Source organism: Suillus paluster (assembly GCF_016628075.1).
Source record: "Suillus paluster strain FC165 chromosome Unknown EDB91scaffold_5, whole genome shotgun sequence".
NCBI classification, from domain to species: Eukaryota; Fungi; Basidiomycota; class Agaricomycetes; order Boletales; family Suillaceae; genus Suillus; species Suillus paluster.
Genome location: NW_024537565.1, coordinates 692,214 through 711,161, shown reverse-complemented (window position 1 = coordinate 711,161; position 18,948 = coordinate 692,214). Strand labels below are relative to the sequence as shown.

Genomic DNA, 18,948 nt, shown 5'->3' with positions numbered 1-18,948 from the left:
CTGGCAGTAGTAATAATTATTTATTTACATTATGTGGAAATCAAAATATAGATCTTGCACTCTTCCTCGTTAACCTCAAGGGTCGCACAAAAACAAGCCACCCCGCACGTCTCCCAGGCCAACTCTAAGTATCATTACATATATACAATATACGTCCCCAAATGTTGGTCATGCACCCGGCCTTACGAAATCTCGAAGTAATTTGCACCATTAGCTCACACACAGAATACGGATCGCTTCCCGCACTTGCATCCACATGCCGCGCGTTTGAGGACTCGGCACTTAATGTACTTTGGAAGCATTTGCGGTCTGTGGAGCCACTTGTCAAATGTTTGCCAGGTGGCCTGTTTGGCACTGATCAAGGATGTGTGGTGTGTACCAGTTTCATATGGTTGTAGGCTTCAAACTGAGTTCGCTTGGGCAGGTATTACAGAAACCTCTTGACGACAAAATGTGGGAGACTCTTGCCAGATACACATCCCGCGTGCACTCGATCACTGTAGTACAATTTGCGAAGGACACCATCTTGCCGGTTATTGAACGCCTCAGTTTGATCATGCTGTCTTGTCCTTCGGCACCTGCGTCCTTGTTTCCCAACCTTCGCAAATTAACATGGTATGCCGATGGAACGCGTGGTGCTGCAGACTTCTTGCGCATGGCTTTTGTGCCCTCTCTAGTGGAGGTGAACTTGCGGATTGCCTCAGCTTCCTCCGCATTTCTCTCGGTCCTTTCGTCTCTTGGGACCTTGTGTCCTCGCCTCCAGAGCATGGCTGTAAGGATTCACCTTGCAGGCAATGATTCACCTCGTAAAATTTCACCCTTCATCACACAATCTATTTCCCAGCTCCATTATCTTCTCTCGTTGACTGTATGGGACCTAGGAAACGAAGGCATGAAACGCGTTATGCAGCTACGAGCTCTGCAGTCGCTGAGCTTGGACTTAACAGCATTGTCAGCTTGGGAGACATGGTTACATTTGCAATTCCCCGGCTTTCATGATGTCCGATTTTTGGGCCTTTCTGTCGATGCGTTCGAGCGAGCCTCGAACTTCTTGAACTCACTTCAGGTCCTCAGAAGCAGAGAATTCCGGGTGAACTATACCACCGAGGCTGCGGTGTCCCACGTGAGAGGTGGATCTGTGACATTATCCCAGTTCTTCACCATCCTCCAAAAGAAATGCGATAACGACAAACTTGAGCGCTTCTCTCTCATTGCGACTTCGACGAGGATACACACACAATCGGGCGTTTTCACATCATTGCACGCATTTCGCAATTTAATCCAGCTTATCATCGACAGGGGCTGTGTCATTTCCGTGTCTGACGAGGAGCTCTGCCAGCTGGTGAGAGCCTGGCCTAAGCTCAAAGTCCTCAAAATCAGTTATCATGTCGCCGTCGATAACACCGCAGTACCTACATTCCATGGGCTAATCAGTTTACTTCGGCTCTGCCCCGCTCTAATTTCGCTCGCTCTTGTCATCGATACTACCAAGTTGGACGGCATAGATCTCAAATACCCCGGCGGTGGAAGCTGCAACAAGAAGCTCAAATCCCTCGTCCTCGGAAATTCACCCATCGTGTCCCCGCTAAATGTAGCTCTCGTCCTGAGCGGCCTCTTCCCCTGCCTCGAGCAGGTCGATCTTGATTATTGGGATTTGGGCCTGATGACTTTCTCACCCCAGAAGAATCCAGTGATGGAGCAGTGGGCGTTAGTCAATAACTTTCTTACTGGCTTCAGCGTTGTGAGGGAGCGGCGCATCGAAGCTTGATGGTAAAGTTAGGCACTTGTATCATCACACACATTTCGACCAGCACACTTACATGTACAGGATGTGCGGTTGTGTGCTCAGACTATCATACATTATTTATACTTACACTTCAGCTGATGAACTTGAAATTCCCTCTGCGTCACCTCTGTAGTTTCCAGCTACAACTCACAGGAAGCCAGGGAGCATCATCACTAGCGCCGTGCTCGGCGTTGAAGGGGAATTACTGGTTGATGCTGAGGTGACACTGTTTTAATTCACTGTACAGCTGTATGAAATGCTCGCACGAAGCAGTGCTCATAGATCGTATGACAAAACGCCAGGGCGTTTCATGAAAGCTGCGATGTTGGATAGCCAGCTGAACACGCTGGCGGCTGGAGAGCCTTGAGAATGACTCCGACGGAGTCTGAGGGAGTTGGGCCGAGGGCATGGCCAATTATGTAAAACACTTGCACGTGTTGTCTTCGAACTCGTGGAATCTGGCGTGCAACCTTGCAAGTCTCCTCCCACTTGAATCTATCACTGTTCCCAAATATCGGCCAATGATGGCCATGCACCCGGCCTTAAGAAACCCGGAAGTAATATACACCATTAGCTCATACACAGAGCACGGATCAATTCCTGCACTTGCCTCTACATGCCGCGCGTTTGAGCGCCCAGCACTTAATGTCCTTTGGAGGGATTTGCAGTCCGTGGAGCCTCTTATCAGATGTTTAATAAGTGAAGACCTGTTTGATACTGTCCAATACGATCATGATGACTTTAAAGAACATATGGTGAGCATCACGATTTCATATGATTGTGGGTTTCAGACTAAGTTCACTCGCAGGTATTACAGAAACCTCTTGACGACAAGATGTGGGATACACTGTGCAAATACACGTCCCGGGTGCACTCGATCACACAATCAGGCAACTCAATGTTCATCGAGTCCCTGTGTTTGTTGATGTTGTCTTGTCCTTCGGCATCTGCAGCCTCCAAGTTGTTTCCGAACCTTGTCAAATTAACGTGGAATGCCGATGGTACCAAAGATGCTGCAGAGTTCTTGCGCATGGCTTTCGTACCTTCCTTAGTGATCTTCAACATGCATATTTCTTCAGCTTCCTCCGCCTTTCTCGCGGTGCTCTCGTCTCTTGGGACCTCGTGTCCTTCCCTGCAGGTCCTAAATTCGAGAATTCCTCGCACAACCGACTCGTCTCATAAAACATCGCCCTTCATCACACAATCGATTTCGCAGCTCCACCATCTTCAATCGTTGACGGTGTGTGATCTAGGAATCCAAGGCATCCAGCAAGTTATGCAACTGCGAGCTCTGCATTTTTTGAGCTTGGACTTCAGAAAATCGTCAGCTTGGGACATGAAGACCCATTTGGATCCCCCTGGCTTTCGTGATTTGCATCATTTGGACCTTTCTTTCGACACACCCGAGCACGCTTCGAACTTCTTGAGTTCACTTCCAGTGGTCAGGAGCAAAAAAATCAAGATCGGCTTCACGCCTCGGGCTGCACGCTCCTCCACGAGTGAATTTAACACGGTATCCCAGTTCTTTGCCACTATCCAAGAGAAATGTGATAACGATAAACTCGAATCCTTCACTCTCTATGGATTTTCGGGAAAGCTTCACGCAAGCCCGGATGTTTTCACCCCATTACACGCATGCCGCAATTTAACTCGGCTGCTCATCGATCGGGGTTGTGACATTTCCATGTCTGACAAGGAGCTAACGCCAGCTGGTAAGAGCCTGGCCTAAGCTCGAAGTGCTCAGCATCAGCCGCTATGTCGACATCGATGACATCGCAGTACCTACATTCCACGGGTTAATCAGTTTGCTTCGGCTCTGCCCCGCTTTGACTTCGCTCGCTCTTGTCATTGATACCACCAAACAGAAACGCATAGATCTCACACACCCGGGTAATGGAAGCCGCCACGAGAATCTCGAAACCCTCGTCCTCGGCAATTCACCTATCAAGTCCCCGCGAAACGTAGCTCTCATCCTAAGCGGCCTCTTCCCCCGCCTTGAGGGGGTCAATCTTGAATGTTGGGATACGATCTCGATGGATTCATTACCCCGGAAGAAGTCAGAGATGAGGCAATGGGAGTCAGTCAATACCTTTCTTGGTGGCTTCAGCATTGTAAAGGAGCGATGTAAAGGAGCATGATGTTGTTGATCTTATTTATAGGGTATACCTGAATCATATCGCCCACACCTTTGGATACGCGCGAATGTACACAGTACTTACAGTCGATGCAGCTGTATACTCTATGTAGTATGTATGCATTATGTGGCGTCCGTCACTTTTCGATACATACCTGTCGGAGAGGAGATTATCGGCCTAGCGCTGCTGAAGAAATGGCTGCAGGGACTGGAAAGCAAAGGCAGAAGATGTCACCCACCACGCTCTTGTGCAAATGCGGCGCCGAACGGTGTGGATCATGGATCAAGCTTTATGCAAGGAGGTCGCAGCAAGTTTTGTATGCGTCATATACATTCACAGTCGACGAGAGAATAAAATCAAGCTAGGATATGTAAATTAACGCCCCCCCTCCCCCTGAAGTCTAGGATATCATGGCTGATCTGTACTATCTGGAAACCCTTTGAACCGAAATCCCATGTACATGATAAAAGACGATAAACAACAGGCGTACGCAAGAGTGCGAATATCCCATACTGCCCAATATACTGTTATCTTTGCCTTCACAACATCCATTCTCCAGCCTGGAAAGCGAGCCCTCATCCGCAGAGTAATGCAGTCTCCGACCTGCAAATCATGTGTAAAGCTACCATCGTATGACCTCCATCCCTGTCCCCTAGTCTCTGCTGCAATTGCTTCGGGCGAACTTTCTTTGACATTGTCGAGGTTCGTCCAAGTGACGATATAGCGCGTTGATTGACTGTTCGCAACGATAATTTTCTAGAGTGTCGCAGAAGAAGGTAAGAACGGGCCCTCGACATCCTTCCGAGTAAACCTGATGGATTTGGAACCGAAAGAAACTGGATGAGAGGTACTAAAAGGGACTCCGGAGACTTTCAGATCATCGAAGGACGGTTCATCAACTGCGGTGAAGAGGAGTAGGGAGGGTCATTCGATACCTTCCGTGAGATATGAAGTGGAGTTGAGTCTCTCCACACTGGAATCGAACCAGGTGTAAGAGCCTTCGTACGTCCCTTGATGACTGCGATGATCAGAGACCCAGCCCTGGTCATGACTCCATAACTGAAACCTGATCAGGTTTGGCACGCGTGGGGGGTGCCCAAATTGATTCAGTTGAAGGTAGCCCACCAAGGACAAGCCTCTTAGTTGTCCAGGGCCCAGGCTCTTGACGATCGAGTACGCGTTTACGAAGATCATCCGCTCGCGCTCACAAGACTCAAACACCGTAGTTACCTTACAGTTGGCCCATCTTCGATAAGTCATGCATCTAAAGCGGTCGGCAAGAACGGCGGACCAGGGGGGCACGTCCCTATCCTGAGGCATTTGCACATTTAGAGATGTGGCGCGGGGCGCAGGGGCCCCTTAGACTAGTCAGTATTGTCCGACATAGGGTAGATTACCCCAATGGACACGAATTTGATTCAAAAAAAAGGACAAGCCTCTCTCCCTGTAGATAGGAAGTCTCCTTCTGCGCCGTACACTGCAAGTGGCAATGCACGCATATACATCATGTCTGGCTTGATGGAAGCGCCGTGGACAGTGTGAACGTGAACGGTACGATTGACTGTTATAGAGGTGTGCGCCCAATAGGAGGCAGCATCGATAATGTCATCGATGAGTTCGTCTGGAAGCGAGACAGAAAATAACTCGAAGCATCGTTTGACTTTTAAGAATGTCTGCAGAAGTTGATTCATATGAACCAGATGGGTGGACTTCTGAGGATGAGGCCATGGTGCGACTGCAACTACGAGTACTCGTCCTCACGAGTCTCTGAGATAGAACGATCTGGTAATCTGATCACCTGACGTCAATACTTGACAATTGACAGTGTCGAAACGCATGCGGTACGATATCGAGACTAGTACTGTGATGGAAGAGGGTCACTGATTCAGTACTTAGTGTGTAGTGTTTTAAGAAATCCAGTTAGATCTCGGAAGAGTGAGACTACGACGATGCCGTTAAGTCCGGTACGTTTCACACTCCGCCACTTGTACCGGTCTGGCTATCGCTCAAAGTTTCTTCCAAGTAAACGTGAAACTGTCTCAGGTGAGAGAGCTCCTCTCGTGATCGTCAGAGTAGTATTCTAACCTTTTGTCCCTCTTACTTAGATGAAAGACGGAATCGGTGATTAAATGGTCGACGGCGCCAAACTTATCCGATCTCCAAAGTCGGGCAGCGAGTGGACCACCAACGAGCTGATCGCATACAACATCACCGTTGCCACTCAGCCGCCCTGGGAGTTTTTTCTTCAAAACCATGAACCACCCTTGGAGGGCGTAGATCCATCACTCATTGACTCCCCTCTCGATGCAGACAATGTCACAGACGCCACCCACACATATCTGTCGTACCTTGACCTGGCCACCCATGCCGGTCAAGAAATTTTGATCGACGACTTCGCTCGGGAGACTCTCCGCGTATGCGGCTATCTTGAACGTGGCTTAGTCCTCAGCACACACTACAGTATTCCGCTGACGATCAGTGGCGATAACCGCCGAACTGCACAAACAGATGTCTGTCTGCTTGATCGATTATCGACGATCTTACTCTTTTGCAAGAGGACAAGACAATATACAATTCGACGCAGCCCGAACCACAAGTTATCGCAGGAGCGATTGCCGCGTACCAGTACAATAACGAGAAACGGCAGTCCAGGGAACTTCCCATCCTTGATACCATGACTATTCCCTGCATCACGCTTGTTGGCACACGACCCACCTTTTATCTGGTCCCTGTCACTCAAGCACTTAGCGTTGCAGTTGTAACTGGCCAGTATCCTGAAGTTCCAACTAAGGTCGTGAAGTGTGTCACTTTTTTAGGGCACAACCATCGATCCAGCGAAGGCATGGAGACACCAAAGTATAGGCGGCTTGCTTTTCAGCGTTTTGTCGCATTCAGAGACCTTGCGAAGGGATTTTGGCAGACAATCCTTGTCTGACTGACGTCGTACGTGTACCTTTGAAAGTACTTTTGTCCGGAATTTGATTCTCCAGCTTTCCGATATCCGTGATCCTGCTGCAATGATTTTTTTCTTCGGCCTGGTGTATCCACTACGTACTAGTTTCATTTGTCATATATACAAAGGTGATGGTGATCATATATTCCCGACTCTGCCTGAGGGGTCTGCCGACTATGTCAGAAATTATCAGCAAAACCCTATGGTATGTGTGGCAGCGCACGGTGCTGTACAACGCACCTGGGTTGCCCGCCTTATTATACTGGGTGATCAAGTGGACTTCTACTGGGATTGATGTTGCACATGGGAGCAAATACTCTTCAAGTTCGGACCCCAATTGCAAATGCCAGGCGATTCGCAGATCGATGGTAAACTCAGGCACGACATGCAATTTTGCAAGTCCCATCCTTTAATCTGAGTTATCATATCATCCTTGGCCATGCATCCGGCGTTGGGAAACCTCGAAATTGTATGCATCATTAGCTCATACACTCAACGCAGATCGCTTCCAGCGCTTGCTTCCACATGCCGCGCATTCGAGCACCCGGCCCTTGACGCTCTGTGGAGGGATCTGCAATCCATACAGCCGCTTGTTAAATGTTTACCAAGTGACCTCTTTAGCATTGATAAAGGACCTATGGTGGGTGTCCAATTTCATATGATCGTGGGTTTCAAACTGAGTCGAGTCACTGGGCAGGTATTACAGAAACCTCTTGATCGCAAGATGTGGGATACTCTTTTCAAATACACGTCCCGCGTGCACTCGATTACTGTACCAGAATCAGGCTACAGGGATGACAGGACGTTTATCCTGCCCGTCACTGTGCTAATGCTGTCTTGTCCTTCGACACCTGCCTCCTTGTTTCCGAACCTTCGCAAATTAACATGGCGCGCCGAAGGAATTGCAGACTTCTTGCGCATGGCTTTGGTACCCTCCATATTGGTCTTGGACATGCAGATTTCTTCCGCCGCTCCCCCTGCCTTTCTCTCGGTTCTTTCGTCTCTCGGGACCCTGTGTCCTCACCTTCAGAACATGACCATCACGGTCAACGCTCGATACAGATTACCCGACGACTTGTTGGGTAAATTTTCATCCTTCATCATACAACCTATTCCTCAGCTCCACCATCTTCACACGTTGTCGGTATGGGACCTAGGAAACGAAGGCATAGAGCACCTTATGCAGCTGCGAGCTCTGCAGTCGCTGAGGTTGGACTTAGGAACCTCATCAGCTTGGGACACAAAATCGCCTTTGCAATTCCCCGGATTTCACGATCTGAAATTGTTGGGCCTTTGTACCTCTACACTCCAGCATGCATCGAACTTCTTGAGTTCACTTCAAGTCGTCAGAAGCAAAGAACTCGAGGTCAGATACACGTCTCGGTCTGAGAGTTCCTCCGCGAGTGCATACACGGCACTATCCGAGTTTTTTACCATCCTCCAGGAGAAATGCGACAACGACAGACTTGAATTTTTCAGTCTCAGAGGAGTTTCAGGGCAGATACCCACAGTGCCGAGCGTCCTCACGCCATTGCATGCATGCCGCAATTTAACTCGACTGGTTATCGAGAGGGTCTGCGACATCTCCATGTCGGACGAGGAGCTGTGCCAGCTGGTGGGAGGCTGGCCTAAGCTCCAAGTGCTCAAAATAAGCAACTATGTCACCCTTGGTAGCACCACAATACCTACATTCCACGGGCTAATAAGTTTACTTCAACTCTGCCCCGCTCTGACTTCGCTCGGTCTTGTCATCGATACCACCGAGTTGGACGGCATAGATCTCAAGCGCCCCGGCGGTGGAAGCTACAACCCGCATCTCAAATTCCTCGCCTTCGGAAATTCACCTATCGAGTCCCCGGTAGACGTAGCTCTCGTCCTGAGCGGCCTCTTCCCCTACTTGAAGCAGGTCAATCTTGATTGTTGGGATACGTCATCCAAGAAGATGGAGCGATGGACGTCGGTCAATAGCATTCTTGATGGCTTCAGAGTTTTAGAGGGGCGGCTCATTGGAACTTGATGACGACTCTCGTCTGACATCTAAGCCCCGCTTGAATCATCACCTACACTATATCACTATGAACGAATGTACACCGTATTTGGAGTATCGCACGTTTGTTGTATGATGCATCTGGTATTAGTGTTTTAGCAATTTGCTCAGGTGCGCAATGTTGTCCAGTCTTCAGTGTCTTTTACAGCTTGTGTTGAATATCTCGCTTCGATATTAAATTTTTGTGGCACTAAGCAAGAAGCAGTCGGGCCTGGGCTTGATCAGGTGATCACTGATGAACTAAATCGCTTCTCCGTCTCGGCAATCGCCTGCCAGCGACCATTCTTGTCTCTAAATATGGCAGGTCAATCCAAGCAGAATCTATTGGCCATGCACCCGGCTTTGACAACCCTTGATATAATATGCACCATTAGCTCGCACACAGAACATGGATCGCTTCCTGCACTTGCATCCACATGCCGCGCGTTTGAGCACCCAGCTCTCAATGTCCTTTGGAGGGATCTGCAGTCTGTGGGGCCACTTGTCAGGTGTCTACCAAGTAACTTGTTTGGCATTGATGAAGGATGTGTGGTGGGTGTTCCAGTTTCATGTGATTGTGGGCTGCAGACTGAGTGCACTTGCGCAGGTATTACAGAACCCTATTGACGGCAAGATGTGGGACACCGTTTTCAAATACGCGTCCCGCGTGCATACGATCACTGTAACGCAGTCAGACTGCTTGAAATTTCTCGAGCCCCTCAGCGTGTTAATGCTGTCTTGTCCTTTGACACCTGCGTCCTTGTTTCCGAACCTTCGCAAATTAACGTGGCGTCCTGGAGGAACCCACATCTTCGCAGAGATTTTGCGCACGATTCTGGTACCCTCCATGTCGGTCTTGGATGTACAGATTTGTTCAGCTTCCGCTGCCTTGCTCTCGGTCCTTTCGTCTATTGGCACCTTGTGTCCTCGCCTCCAGAACATGACTGTGACTGTTCGAAATGCCACCAACGACTCGTTGCGTAAAATTTCACCTTTCATCACACAACCTATTTCTCAGCTTCATCATCTTCACACGTTGTCGGTATGGGATCTCGGAACGCAAGGCATGGAGCACGTTATGCAGCTGCGAGCTCTGCAGTCACTGAGCTTGGACTTAAAAATATCGTCAGCTTGGCACGCAAAATCGCCTTTGCAATTCCCTGGCTTTCATGATCTGGAATCGTTGGCCCTTTCTACCTCTACGCTCCAGCACGCCTCGAACTTCTTGAGTTCACTTCAGGTCATCAGGAGCAAAGAAATCCAGATCGTCTTCTCCGAGGTTGCGAGATCCTCCACAAGCGGATCTACGGCGTTGTCCCATTTCTTCACCGTCCTTGAGAGATGTGATTACGACAAACTTGAGTCCCTTAGTCTACATGGAACCTTGGGACCGGAATACACACTACCGGGCGTCTTCACGTCATTGCATGCATGTCGTCATTTAACTCAACTAGTCATCGAGAGGGTCTGCTACATTTCCATGTCTGACGAGGAGCTCTGCCAGCTGGTGAGCGCCTGGCCCAAGCTCAAAGTCCTCAGAATCATCTGCTATGTCACCACCAATAAAACCACAGTACCTACATTCCATGGGCTAATCGGGTTACTTCGACTCTGTCCCGCTTTGAATTCACTCGCTCTTGTCATCGATACCACCACCAAGTTGAGCGGCATAGATCTCCAGTGCCCCGGCGGTGGAAGTCGCAATAAGCATATCAAATCCCTAGACCTCGGAAATTCACCCATCAATTCTCCGCTCAATGTAGCTTTGATCCTGAGCGGCCTTTTCCCCTGTCTCAAGCAGGTCAATCATGCTTATGGGCAGTATTCAATGCCCCAGAGGAAGCTGGTGAAGGAGCAATGGGACTTGGTGAACAGCATTCTTGGTGGCTTCAGAATTGTAAGGAGGCGGGGCATTAAAGCATGATCGTCTGACTGCTTGGCTACGCTTTGAAGCATCACCTTCACTTTTGACGAATGTACGCAGTGCTTACGATATGTGTGGCTGCCCTTAGACCGTCATACTTTCGTCATATAATGCAATGGGCTCACATACTTAGTGTTTCTTACTCATGTTATCAATACTTACGAACTTGATGGCCACATGTCCGGGCGATGCAACTTGTCAACGTATCTCATATTTGTGTTCTCCGATACATCAAATCTACATTCAACGGATATTAGTAGAGTACGGGTGCAGTCATGGTACCAACGGAATGCCTCGGAATGCTCGTGCATTTGAAGCGACTATAAAAACCAACTACAACAGCAAGATGACAAAAACAACATCTCTCTCTACACACCCTCTCCAGCAAAACAGCAAAATCGACACCTCTACATTCAAGCAAGTCATACGAACTCTGAGGATCCGAGCGCTTTGAACCTCACTACGAGGACAGTGACATTGTCGTTGGTCTGTCGTTCAAGCGCATGCTTCACGAGCGTCTCTGCGGCTGCTTGTGCATCCGAAATATGCCGCACGAGGTCGATCGCCCCTTGATCACCCGTGATATCCCACAGCTGCAAGGTCACACGACGATAAATACTAGCGAATTCGGCAGCAAACGGGCTACTTACCCCATCACACGCGAGGATCACGAACTCGTCGTCGCTTCCTAGCTCAGTTTCGGTCGTGTACGGGCTGCCCACGACATATTCTTTCATACTACTATCTCCAAGACTCCGCGTGACGGCTAAAACGCCGTTCACGCGCCCGCTCATGACGAATCCACCAGCGTCGGTGATACGTTTTGCCTCCTGCTTATCGCTTCCCTTGTGGTCGTAAGTGAGGCGCACTGCGCGGCCCGCACGGCAGAGTACACCACGAGCGTCACCCGCGTTGGCGGTATAAAGCACGCGCCGCGAGCTTTGTGGCGGATTGATCGGAAGCGTGTGGGTTTCTGTCGAAGCCGGAGGGGTGGGGCTACGTATGGCAGGGAGTGCAGTAGGGGAAGAGGTTAAGGTTGGCGAAGAGCCGCTCAGGGATTTAAGCGCCCTTGCAAAACGGGAAGCCGAAGCAGGGGACTTGCTCTTTGCCTTTTTGCACATCTCCTTGGAATCCTCTGTGGGTTCAGTGGGAGACTCGCTGCCACTGCGACTCCCGCTTTCGGTAGGGGAGGGCGGAGAAAGTGGAGGCGTGGGGAGGAAGGATTGCCGCCCATCTGCATCCTCAATGCGAAGGAAGGCGGTTACGACTGTGCATCCTGAGTGGATCTTACCATCGGATTCTTCGCTGAGGCGAGAAATGCGTTTGTCAACGCTGTGGAAGGTCTCATTTAAAACAGTCCTGGAATAGTGGCACTGGAAGAAGTGCGGAGTGCATCGAGGAGGTACTGTGCATGATCACGCGTTTAAATTAGCACGATGACATATTGGGTACACGAACCTCGTGGAAATGCGCGCCACACCACTCCGCTGCGTGTTTTCCTGCATGACCATCGAAAATAGCGAAGAATCCCTGCCCTCGCACGCCAGCATAGTCAACAACAAAGGAATGGGCATCTTCCATATAGCGTCGTGTGCCCACGTCTTCGGAGATACCAACCTGGTAGGCAGCGTTTCCTGTAGAGTGCTGATTCAAGATCTACGTGTGCAGATGAGTCACCCTGTCTACTACAGCCACTGAATGGGTGGTACGCACACCAAAGGTGTCGATGCCATCGGCAGTTGTGATTGATTTTGAGCGCGCATTTGGAGATTCGGTGAAACGGAGGCTCATGGGGTTCGTGTTGCGCGTTAGTTGAAAGATCTTATCGAGGATAAGCACAAAGTGGTGTCAAGCTGAAATGATTACATACGTTGGGGCGAGCAGGAAGCGATGTCGCGGCTGCTTTACGTCACGAACATTTCATAAACGTCAATACTGTTAAAAACTAACTTTGACAACGAATGCGACTCACCGACCTCGAGATGGCCCTTGGACTATTTTATGGAAAAAAATAAGTGAAGAAGAAAACTAGTACAGCTGTTGTTGGTTGCAATGAGCTACTGCTGTCTACATACGTCCTAGACTCCTCACGTGCCACAGCTTGCCAGGTACTACGTTCGACTCAGACAGCAAGATAAGTGCCTCGATTATTGCCATGACTATGATATGGTTGTGGATGCGCATATTCTAGACATCGATAATGACTACGCCATCACGATTAAGCTTCATATTCCGTTGTAAGTTTAACGTTCCCTGAGTTCGCGAGAGGACGAAGTCGCATCCAAGAACTATAACATGTGATTGGACTGGTGGCCCAAGGTCATCGCCAACCTAGTTGAAGGGTGAATCAGATGTTGTTTCGATGTCAATCTCTACTGTCTCACTCGTAGTTCCTACATACTATAAGAGTTTTTGTAGTGCAAGAAATCGATAGCCTAATGATCATCTAGATCAGTCGGATATCTCCGAATAAGCCTTACTTGAAGTTGTTGGATCCTGTTGTGGTGTTAGAAACTGCAGCTGAGCACCAGTTCATCGTCTGATCCACGCTCTCGACATCGCTCGCAGACTGTGGATGTCTCAGCAATCAGCAGTTCCAAAGCCTTCACTCCAAGGAGTCCGCATAAAAGCACGCAAAGGCCAAGTCAAAGCACACGCAAAGCACGAGCCAGCCAGTGAGACCAGCCAGTTCCGATCAATCCCTATAATGCAACTAATGACGACCTCTAGTCTTTAGAGACCAGCTCTATAAACATCTTGAAACAGTTCCAGAAAACGACTTTGACGGATTCAGCGCTAAACTTGTTCAGGCTGGCGGTACGCTCGAATATCTTAAATATGCCGACGCCCTGTTCGAGATCCTCCTCGTGGGCGGGCTCATCCAGCCAGGTGGGTCATATCTTGATGATGGCGCGCCCATGTCGCCATTCTCCATTTTCAACGCACGCAACCCGCCCGACCTCGTGGAGTTGAAGAAGTATGTTGATGTGTTCAACAAATTGAATAGAAGGTACATGCGATTGTGCTTCCGCGTAATATATCGTATATGCGATGCTCATTCTGGATGTAGGTTCAAATATCTTCAGAAACCCTTCGAGGAGCAGAGTCTCCCCACTCTGCCTGCAGTATATCGGCCGCTGGTCATCTGAACAGCGTGACAAGCTTGCCATGACAATTGGTCTTCTCCTTTCGCAGGGCCTCGTGACCGCAGCTTGTCTCCAGAGTCTAACCAAGGATCACCTCGTCAAGAACGGTAAGCTCACGCGCTATCTCATTGACCGAAAAATCTCATTGGGTACCCACAGATCAATCCATCGACATCCTTGCGCATGTCTTTCGCGCATATCTCACCGACCAGTCGATCGACCATCTTGCTGCGACGCTCAAGCGCGGCAATATCAAAGATCTACTCCTCTTCTTCCCTACCAACAAGAGGGACCCCAAGGTTCTTGATGCATTCTTCCGGGAGAAAAACCTCCCTACTGTTGCCGACTGGTACATGAAGAAGCAATATGCGATCGCGAAAGATGCAATCATGAATGAACTAAGGGAAGTGGTAGAACGCAGCGATGACAGCGAGTCTGTGCGTATTTTACGTCTGTATCGCCTTTTCTGAGTCACAGAACTCATGATTCACACAGATCATATCCGCAATCCAGACTAAACTGGAGGAGCAGCAACTCCCTGAGACGGAGCTTATCCAGAGCATCTGGCAGGGTCTCATGGCCTCCGTAGACTGGAGTGCACGCCCAGACCAGATCGAAGGCCTCGCACTACGTGAGGTCGGGGTAAGTGACCCGATTGTCCTATCATCGAACCTCACCTTGATACCATTTTCGTCTGTAGAAATTCGCCCCGGTTCTTGTGGCCTTCTGTAAAGGCCCTAAAACCGAGGTCGCATTGATCAATATCGTACAGGTCTACTGTTATGACTGATACACGTGTGATGAAAGCCTTCCCACAGATCCTGAAGGTGTGTTTTATGTCTTACTTCTTTTGTTTGTTCGTCACCGGTCCTGTGGGATGTGATGTTGCGGCCGCAGTGTCGACCTATTTGGCGACATACATCAGATCCTTATATCCCACCCCTTTTCCAAGTCTGTCTAGATACGAACGTAATATATGTGTAACTTACCGAGTTGCACAGGTCTTATACAATAAGGACTGCGTGTCTGATCAGGCGATCATCTACTGGTACCAAAAGGGGTCTAAGCCACAAGGAAGACAACACTTCCTGAAGGCTACCGAGGCGCTGGTCAAGGTCTGTGACAGTTGCCCCTTTCATCATATCACGCACCAATCTCATCTCATTATTTCACAGTTCCTTCAGGAGCAGGAAGAAAGCGAAGAGGAAGAGGACGAAGAGTAACTTATGGGCTGACAGATTCTCGAACTAGATGTCTATTACCGTGTTGTTACAGTCGTTCATCTTTTATCCCTGTATGTGCCATAGGACAATTCGCATTTGCAATGTATGTTTGTTCAGCATGTGATACAAATTAGATTCGTAGGATACCATTATCGATACCGATTCACAAAACAAGTATGACCGGATTCACAAACAAGTAAAGCGAGCAGTCAGGACAAGCGTAGACATAGAATATCAGACGCAAATAATCATGCATATTACCAGCCCTCAGCTCAGCAAGCGGGAACGTTGTTGCCATATGTACAGTCGCACCCTCACCAAGCCCCCGGCATCGGCGCAAAGTCTCCGCTCCAGCCATGCATACCATTGACATCCATGAAAATGCCATCGCTGCCGTTCACCGGTAACCCCAGGTCCGTCAGGTTCTTCTCTTGCAACCACATAGGTATCGCGCTCGGACTGAACTTCGCACGGTCACTCGGCCATGCGAAACCTAGCTCCTCCATTGTGAAAGGCGCAGACATCCCCGACGAATCAATGTAAGGCCCTGGACCTTGGGTAATTATTCCATCACCCAAGTTCGGTGGGGGCATGGTGGTCATAGGCGCGCCCAGCCCTGCCATCATTCCGACTTTGCGCCGGAGGTTGGCGAGCATTATCCGCAGCGTTAGCGCATAACTAGAAGGGAAGATCAGTTGGAAAAATGAAAACAAGCGAGGGAACGTACCGTTCGGCTGCAACATCAGAGAGAAGTTGTGCAAGCTGCTCGACTTGCGCTGTGATCGCTGCAAGATCAAGCTCAGCAGGGAATAAATTGGCCATCTTGAGCAGGAAGAGGCCAGAAAATGCCGCCGTTACGAGACTGTCGTGAACTGCATATCTCAAGGCCGCTCTGTCACCATCATGGTTATTATTCAAGCGAAGCAACGAGGGACGATCGAAACGGAAACTCACCGGTACTCAGCTGAGTTGAGAAAAATAGAGAGGCAGTTGAAAGCGGCATCCTTCGCCTGGAACGCGAGCTCACGCTGCTCAAAAGGCATCTTGTCCCACGATACACCTCGAAGAGCTACGCAGACAAGCCAGAGTTTAGCATAGTGCAGTTCCCCGACGAGTATTTTGCGTGGAAGAGAGTTCTCATCCATTGTTTGGCCTGCATGTGTGATCAGAAAGGTAGAGAGGACCAGATCAACTACGTACGATGAAGATTATCACAGTCCTGCCACCACTTGTCAAGAGCAACATTGGCACGTCGGATGAAGGCGAGCGTGTTGTGATTGACCTGCCCATTGAGAGGCGCAAGGGTTTCGTAGATTTGAGCTGCAGATAACGAATGAGGTACCAAGATCTCATCGTGGAATTTTCCTTACTTTTTTGAGCGATCAGCTCCACTTGCGAGATTAGCCTTACATCTGTCGGTGATGCCATCGGGTGCGATAGAAGAATGCGACAGTGTCGGATGGAACTCTCGTCTCGCAGCACGATAGGGCGACCGGTGCCAAGGCTCATCCTGGAAAGGATTGTTGAGACACAATTAAGGGTGAAAATTCTTGAACCTACTGGTGATCAAACCAGTACAGGCATAGCCAGATACGCGCCGACACAACTGGGAGGGCAGTTAGTTCTCGACAATAAGTGTCCAACTTGTTATTCTTATGCATACCCAGATCACGCTCCTCTTCCTCATTGCGTTTTTTGCCTGAATCATCAGCGAGCTTCTCCAATGCTCGATGAAGACCAAGATCCAACGCCATCCGCATTGCGTGGCCACTAGGGAGCCATCCGTTTGTACTCCATGCAGCCAAAAGTAGCATCCCTACGACACTGGTTAAACGTGATACAGAAAAAACATTTCAGGCGGAAACCCTCACCCATAACAGCTTCCTTCCGAACTATCGGGCCAAATAACGACGAACGTGCAATGCCCTGCGCTTCTTCCAGACATTTGTAGAACGTTGAGCTGAGCGGCCCATTTCCACTCCTGATTTTGCTTGCAATGGCAAGTAGCGCGTCAAATGTCCATGGAGTGCGCTCCATAAGACTCTCGAATGTGTCATAATTTGGATCAAACAAGGGTATGAAGATATGACACCCAGCAAAGAAACTTAGACGAGAATCAGAATGGAGCTGAAGACCAGATCCACGAAATACTTACATATGATAGAGCTCGCGCGCCTCACTTTCGGAGACAAGGCCCTAGACCACAGCATCACGCCTCTGCAGAAGTTCGGCAGTACGAGGTCAGCTCACCTTTTCAATGACGTGTGGGAAAGCATTCCGAGGTATGGGCTCCACCCGCGGGCGCTTTTTAACTCTGATGTCTTAGTGGTCAGCACACTCGTGGAGCCTAAAAATATGAAACAACTACCTTGGTGGTGATGCCGATGGCGCAGCGGCTGCTTCTGCAGCGGCATTTGCCAAACCTTGGAGAGCTTCAATGGGCGCGTTGAGCGAGGCACGAGGCAGCGTTTCCTCAGACTCATCATCTGAGGATGGTGTGGTGCTGGGCACAATGCCATAAGTCGCATATTTATGGGGCTAAAATTTTATCAGGTATGTATATAGATTGATGTCGCGGAGCGAACCAACCGGTGGAGCAAATCCTGGAAGTGGCGGGAATGATCTTGTTTGGGAGCGTGGCTGAGAACTTTGCCCTCCCATATGTCCATGCGTATCATACCCGTTACGCGACACAAATGCAGAGCCGTCGCGACTAGGCCCGGAAGCCATGCCCCCAGAGTAACCTTGGTGCTGAGTACCATAGGTCTGACTCTGTACAGCGGACAAAATGCGGTCCAGAGAGGATTGCATGCCAATCATTTGGCTTTGCATCACCTGAAGTGCGACATCATCAGATAATCTCAACGCATACATACCCGTTGAATATTTACCAAATATTGACCCTCGAGACGAGACAAGCGCCTGTTGAGCAGTATAAATGATGGGAATAGCTTGCACGATAATGGCTGAAGCTTACTCAACACTGGCGCCAGGCATGGCAATAGAGTTTTTCTTCTCTGGTTTCTCGAAAACACATGCAGTACCGCTCAACTGACATCGACGACAAGGAGCCTAAGAATGTGACGCCGGGCCGGGGCGGGAGAGGCGGGCCAGTGAGCAAGACCGGGGATCGCAAGCGGGTCTTGAATAGACATACCTCTCCTTCACATCTGTTTTTACCTTTCCTGCAAGCGGTACAGGCTCTTGCGCCTCTCTTGGGTATGTGGGCGGTAGTTTGCGGCGGATGGGACGAATGGACTGTGTCTCCAGGGGATTGGCTCATATCTTGATGGCTACTGTTGCTATTTTGTGCGATAAGACTGTGTGTTCTACGTCTTTTGGATGGGACGTCAGATACGTTTGAAGTTGTTGCAGATGGGGACAAGGACATGATGGGTGGCCGTAAAGCGCGCGCGGTATTTCGTCACTACCAAAGGAAGTGTACCGCTATAGTCTCCGCTAGTCTCCGCTAATGTCTTCTTACGCGACTCAACGCATCACTTGATCTCTTGTCACTTCATCGTTTCATGAATCATATGTCTTATGGTTTACCTCTCTCACACTCCTGTACTAGTGTTCGATGATATCGCCAATGTCAACCTTCTCTTTGACAGATCAGTCACATCGTGCGCACTGCAGGGCTACCGAACTATTTATATCCATTTTTCGAGTGCTTCATTGATAGTCTATATCTAAGTCAAACTAGGCTTCCTGGAGCTCGTGACTTTTTCGACTTCTTCTTTCATGGGGGAGAT

The 18,948-nt window shown here is 49.4% G+C and overlaps 9 protein-coding genes across 9 annotated transcripts; 6 read left to right on the top strand and 3 right to left on the bottom strand.

Annotated features, from left to right (window-relative positions):
• Positions 1-161: 161 nt before the first annotated feature.
• On the top strand, positions 162-1,768 carry EDB91DRAFT_1243725 (uncharacterized protein; the record flags this gene model as incomplete). The annotated part of the gene is made up of 2 exons (XM_041322333.1): positions 162-371; positions 425-1,768. 2 exons carry the CDS (start codon positions 162-164, stop codon positions 1,766-1,768), a joined length of 1,554 nt encoding a protein of 517 aa, XP_041182172.1.
• A 468-nt stretch (positions 1,769-2,236) lies between these two features.
• On the top strand, positions 2,237-4,072 carry EDB91DRAFT_1105686 (uncharacterized protein). The gene is made up of 3 exons (XM_041317441.1): positions 2,237-2,541; positions 2,595-3,472; positions 3,504-4,072. Exons 1-3 carry the CDS (start codon positions 2,308-2,310, stop codon positions 3,922-3,924), a joined length of 1,533 nt encoding a protein of 510 aa, XP_041182171.1. The 5' UTR covers positions 2,237-2,307; the 3' UTR covers positions 3,925-4,072.
• A 257-nt stretch (positions 4,073-4,329) lies between these two features.
• EDB91DRAFT_1216740 (uncharacterized protein) lies at positions 4,330-5,869 on the bottom strand (the record flags this gene model as incomplete). The annotated part of the gene is made up of 4 exons (XM_041320836.1): positions 5,354-5,869; positions 4,857-5,057; positions 4,792-4,820; positions 4,330-4,677 (listed from the first exon to the last, which is right to left on the bottom strand). Exons 1-4 carry the CDS (start codon positions 5,610-5,612, stop codon positions 4,330-4,332), a joined length of 837 nt encoding a protein of 278 aa, XP_041182170.1. The 5' UTR covers positions 5,613-5,869.
• A 181-nt stretch (positions 5,870-6,050) lies between these two features.
• On the top strand, positions 6,051-7,149 carry EDB91DRAFT_1298392 (uncharacterized protein; the record flags this gene model as incomplete). Its single annotated transcript, XM_041324948.1, has 2 exons — positions 6,051-6,431; positions 6,479-7,149. The coding sequence occupies 2 exons, from the start codon at positions 6,051-6,053 to the stop codon at positions 6,854-6,856; spliced, it is 759 nt and encodes a 252-aa protein (XP_041182169.1). The 3' UTR covers positions 6,857-7,149.
• On the top strand, positions 7,015-8,960 carry EDB91DRAFT_609285 (uncharacterized protein). The gene is made up of 2 exons (XM_041327859.1): positions 7,015-7,514; positions 7,572-8,960. Exons 1-2 carry the CDS (start codon positions 7,314-7,316, stop codon positions 8,889-8,891), a joined length of 1,521 nt encoding a protein of 506 aa, XP_041182168.1. The 5' UTR covers positions 7,015-7,313; the 3' UTR covers positions 8,892-8,960.
• Positions 8,961-9,225: 265 nt separating this feature from the next.
• EDB91DRAFT_609264 (uncharacterized protein) lies at positions 9,226-11,208 on the top strand. The gene is made up of 2 exons (XM_041327858.1): positions 9,226-9,452; positions 9,508-11,208. The coding sequence occupies exons 1-2, from the start codon at positions 9,252-9,254 to the stop codon at positions 10,822-10,824; spliced, it is 1,518 nt and encodes a 505-aa protein (XP_041182167.1). The 5' UTR covers positions 9,226-9,251; the 3' UTR covers positions 10,825-11,208.
• On the bottom strand, positions 11,029-12,724 carry EDB91DRAFT_1105676 (phosphatase 2C-like domain-containing protein). The gene is made up of 6 exons (XM_041317440.1): positions 12,695-12,724; positions 12,538-12,645; positions 12,283-12,480; positions 12,180-12,229; positions 11,475-12,156; positions 11,029-11,417 (listed from the first exon to the last, which is right to left on the bottom strand). Exons 2-6 carry the CDS (start codon positions 12,613-12,615, stop codon positions 11,247-11,249), a joined length of 1,179 nt encoding a protein of 392 aa, XP_041182166.1. The 5' UTR covers positions 12,616-12,645; positions 12,695-12,724; the 3' UTR covers positions 11,029-11,246.
• A 584-nt stretch (positions 12,725-13,308) lies between these two features.
• EDB91DRAFT_1105675 (uncharacterized protein) lies at positions 13,309-15,297 on the top strand. The gene is made up of 8 exons (XM_041317439.1): positions 13,309-13,499; positions 13,555-13,846; positions 13,911-14,077; positions 14,130-14,407; positions 14,466-14,612; positions 14,671-14,749; positions 14,964-15,085; positions 15,146-15,297. The coding sequence occupies exons 1-8, from the start codon at positions 13,400-13,402 to the stop codon at positions 15,191-15,193; spliced, it is 1,233 nt and encodes a 410-aa protein (XP_041182165.1). The 5' UTR covers positions 13,309-13,399; the 3' UTR covers positions 15,194-15,297.
• Positions 15,298-15,350: 53 nt separating this feature from the next.
• On the bottom strand, positions 15,351-18,933 carry EDB91DRAFT_608993 (uncharacterized protein). The gene is made up of 15 exons (XM_041327855.1): positions 18,351-18,933; positions 18,171-18,265; positions 18,085-18,115; positions 17,783-18,028; positions 17,562-17,731; positions 17,444-17,507; positions 17,349-17,389; positions 17,065-17,297; positions 16,857-17,009; positions 16,754-16,799; positions 16,564-16,703; positions 16,394-16,513; positions 16,148-16,346; positions 15,921-16,085; positions 15,351-15,871 (listed from the first exon to the last, which is right to left on the bottom strand). The coding sequence occupies exons 1-15, from the start codon at positions 18,582-18,584 to the stop codon at positions 15,508-15,510; spliced, it is 2,301 nt and encodes a 766-aa protein (XP_041182164.1). The 5' UTR covers positions 18,585-18,933; the 3' UTR covers positions 15,351-15,507.
• Positions 18,934-18,948: the final 15 nt, after the last annotated feature.

Bases quoted from the DNA above. Each gene is read 5' to 3' on its own strand.
- EDB91DRAFT_1105686 (XM_041317441.1), top strand. From the start codon at position 2,308: ATGATGGCCATGCACCCGGCCTTAAGAAACCCGGAAGTAATATACACC. The intron at 2,542-2,594 runs GTGAGCATCACG...GTTCACTCGCAG, and splicing joins ATGACTTTAAAGAACATATG to GTATTACAGAAACCTCTTGA. The intron at 3,473-3,503 runs GTCTGACAAGGA...CCAGCTGGTAAG, and splicing joins CGGGGTTGTGACATTTCCAT to AGCCTGGCCTAAGCTCGAAG.
- EDB91DRAFT_609285 (XM_041327859.1), top strand. From the start codon at position 7,314: ATGCATCCGGCGTTGGGAAACCTCGAAATTGTATGCATCATTAGCTCA. The intron at 7,515-7,571 runs GTGGGTGTCCAA...GTCACTGGGCAG, and splicing joins GCATTGATAAAGGACCTATG to GTATTACAGAAACCTCTTGA.
- EDB91DRAFT_609264 (XM_041327858.1), top strand. From the start codon at position 9,252: ATGCACCCGGCTTTGACAACCCTTGATATAATATGCACCATTAGCTCG. The intron at 9,453-9,507 runs GTGGGTGTTCCA...GCACTTGCGCAG, and splicing joins GCATTGATGAAGGATGTGTG to GTATTACAGAACCCTATTGA.
- EDB91DRAFT_1105676 (XM_041317440.1), bottom strand. From the start codon at position 12,615: ATGAGCCTCCGTTTCACCGAATCTCCAAATGCGCGCTCAAAATCAATC. The intron at 12,481-12,537 runs GTGCGTACCACC...CTGCACACGTAG, and splicing joins ATGGCATCGACACCTTTGGT to ATCTTGAATCAGCACTCTAC. The intron at 12,230-12,282 runs GTTCGTGTACCC...GATCATGCACAG, and splicing joins GTGGCGCGCATTTCCACGAG to TACCTCCTCGATGCACTCCG.
- EDB91DRAFT_1105675 (XM_041317439.1), top strand. From the start codon at position 13,400: ATGTCTCAGCAATCAGCAGTTCCAAAGCCTTCACTCCAAGGAGTCCGC. The intron at 13,847-13,910 runs GTGCTTCCGCGT...AAATATCTTCAG, and splicing joins AATAGAAGGTACATGCGATT to AAACCCTTCGAGGAGCAGAG. The intron at 14,408-14,465 runs GTGCGTATTTTA...TGATTCACACAG, and splicing joins GCAGCGATGACAGCGAGTCT to ATCATATCCGCAATCCAGAC.
- EDB91DRAFT_608993 (XM_041327855.1), bottom strand. From the start codon at position 18,584: ATGTCCTTGTCCCCATCTGCAACAACTTCAAACGTATCTGACGTCCCA. The intron at 16,704-16,753 runs GTAGGTTCAAGA...AATCCTTTCCAG, and splicing joins CTGTACTGGTTTGATCACCA to GATGAGCCTTGGCACCGGTC. The intron at 16,086-16,147 runs GTGAGTTTCCGT...TGATGGTGACAG, and splicing joins CTCAACTCAGCTGAGTACCG to AGCGGCCTTGAGATATGCAG.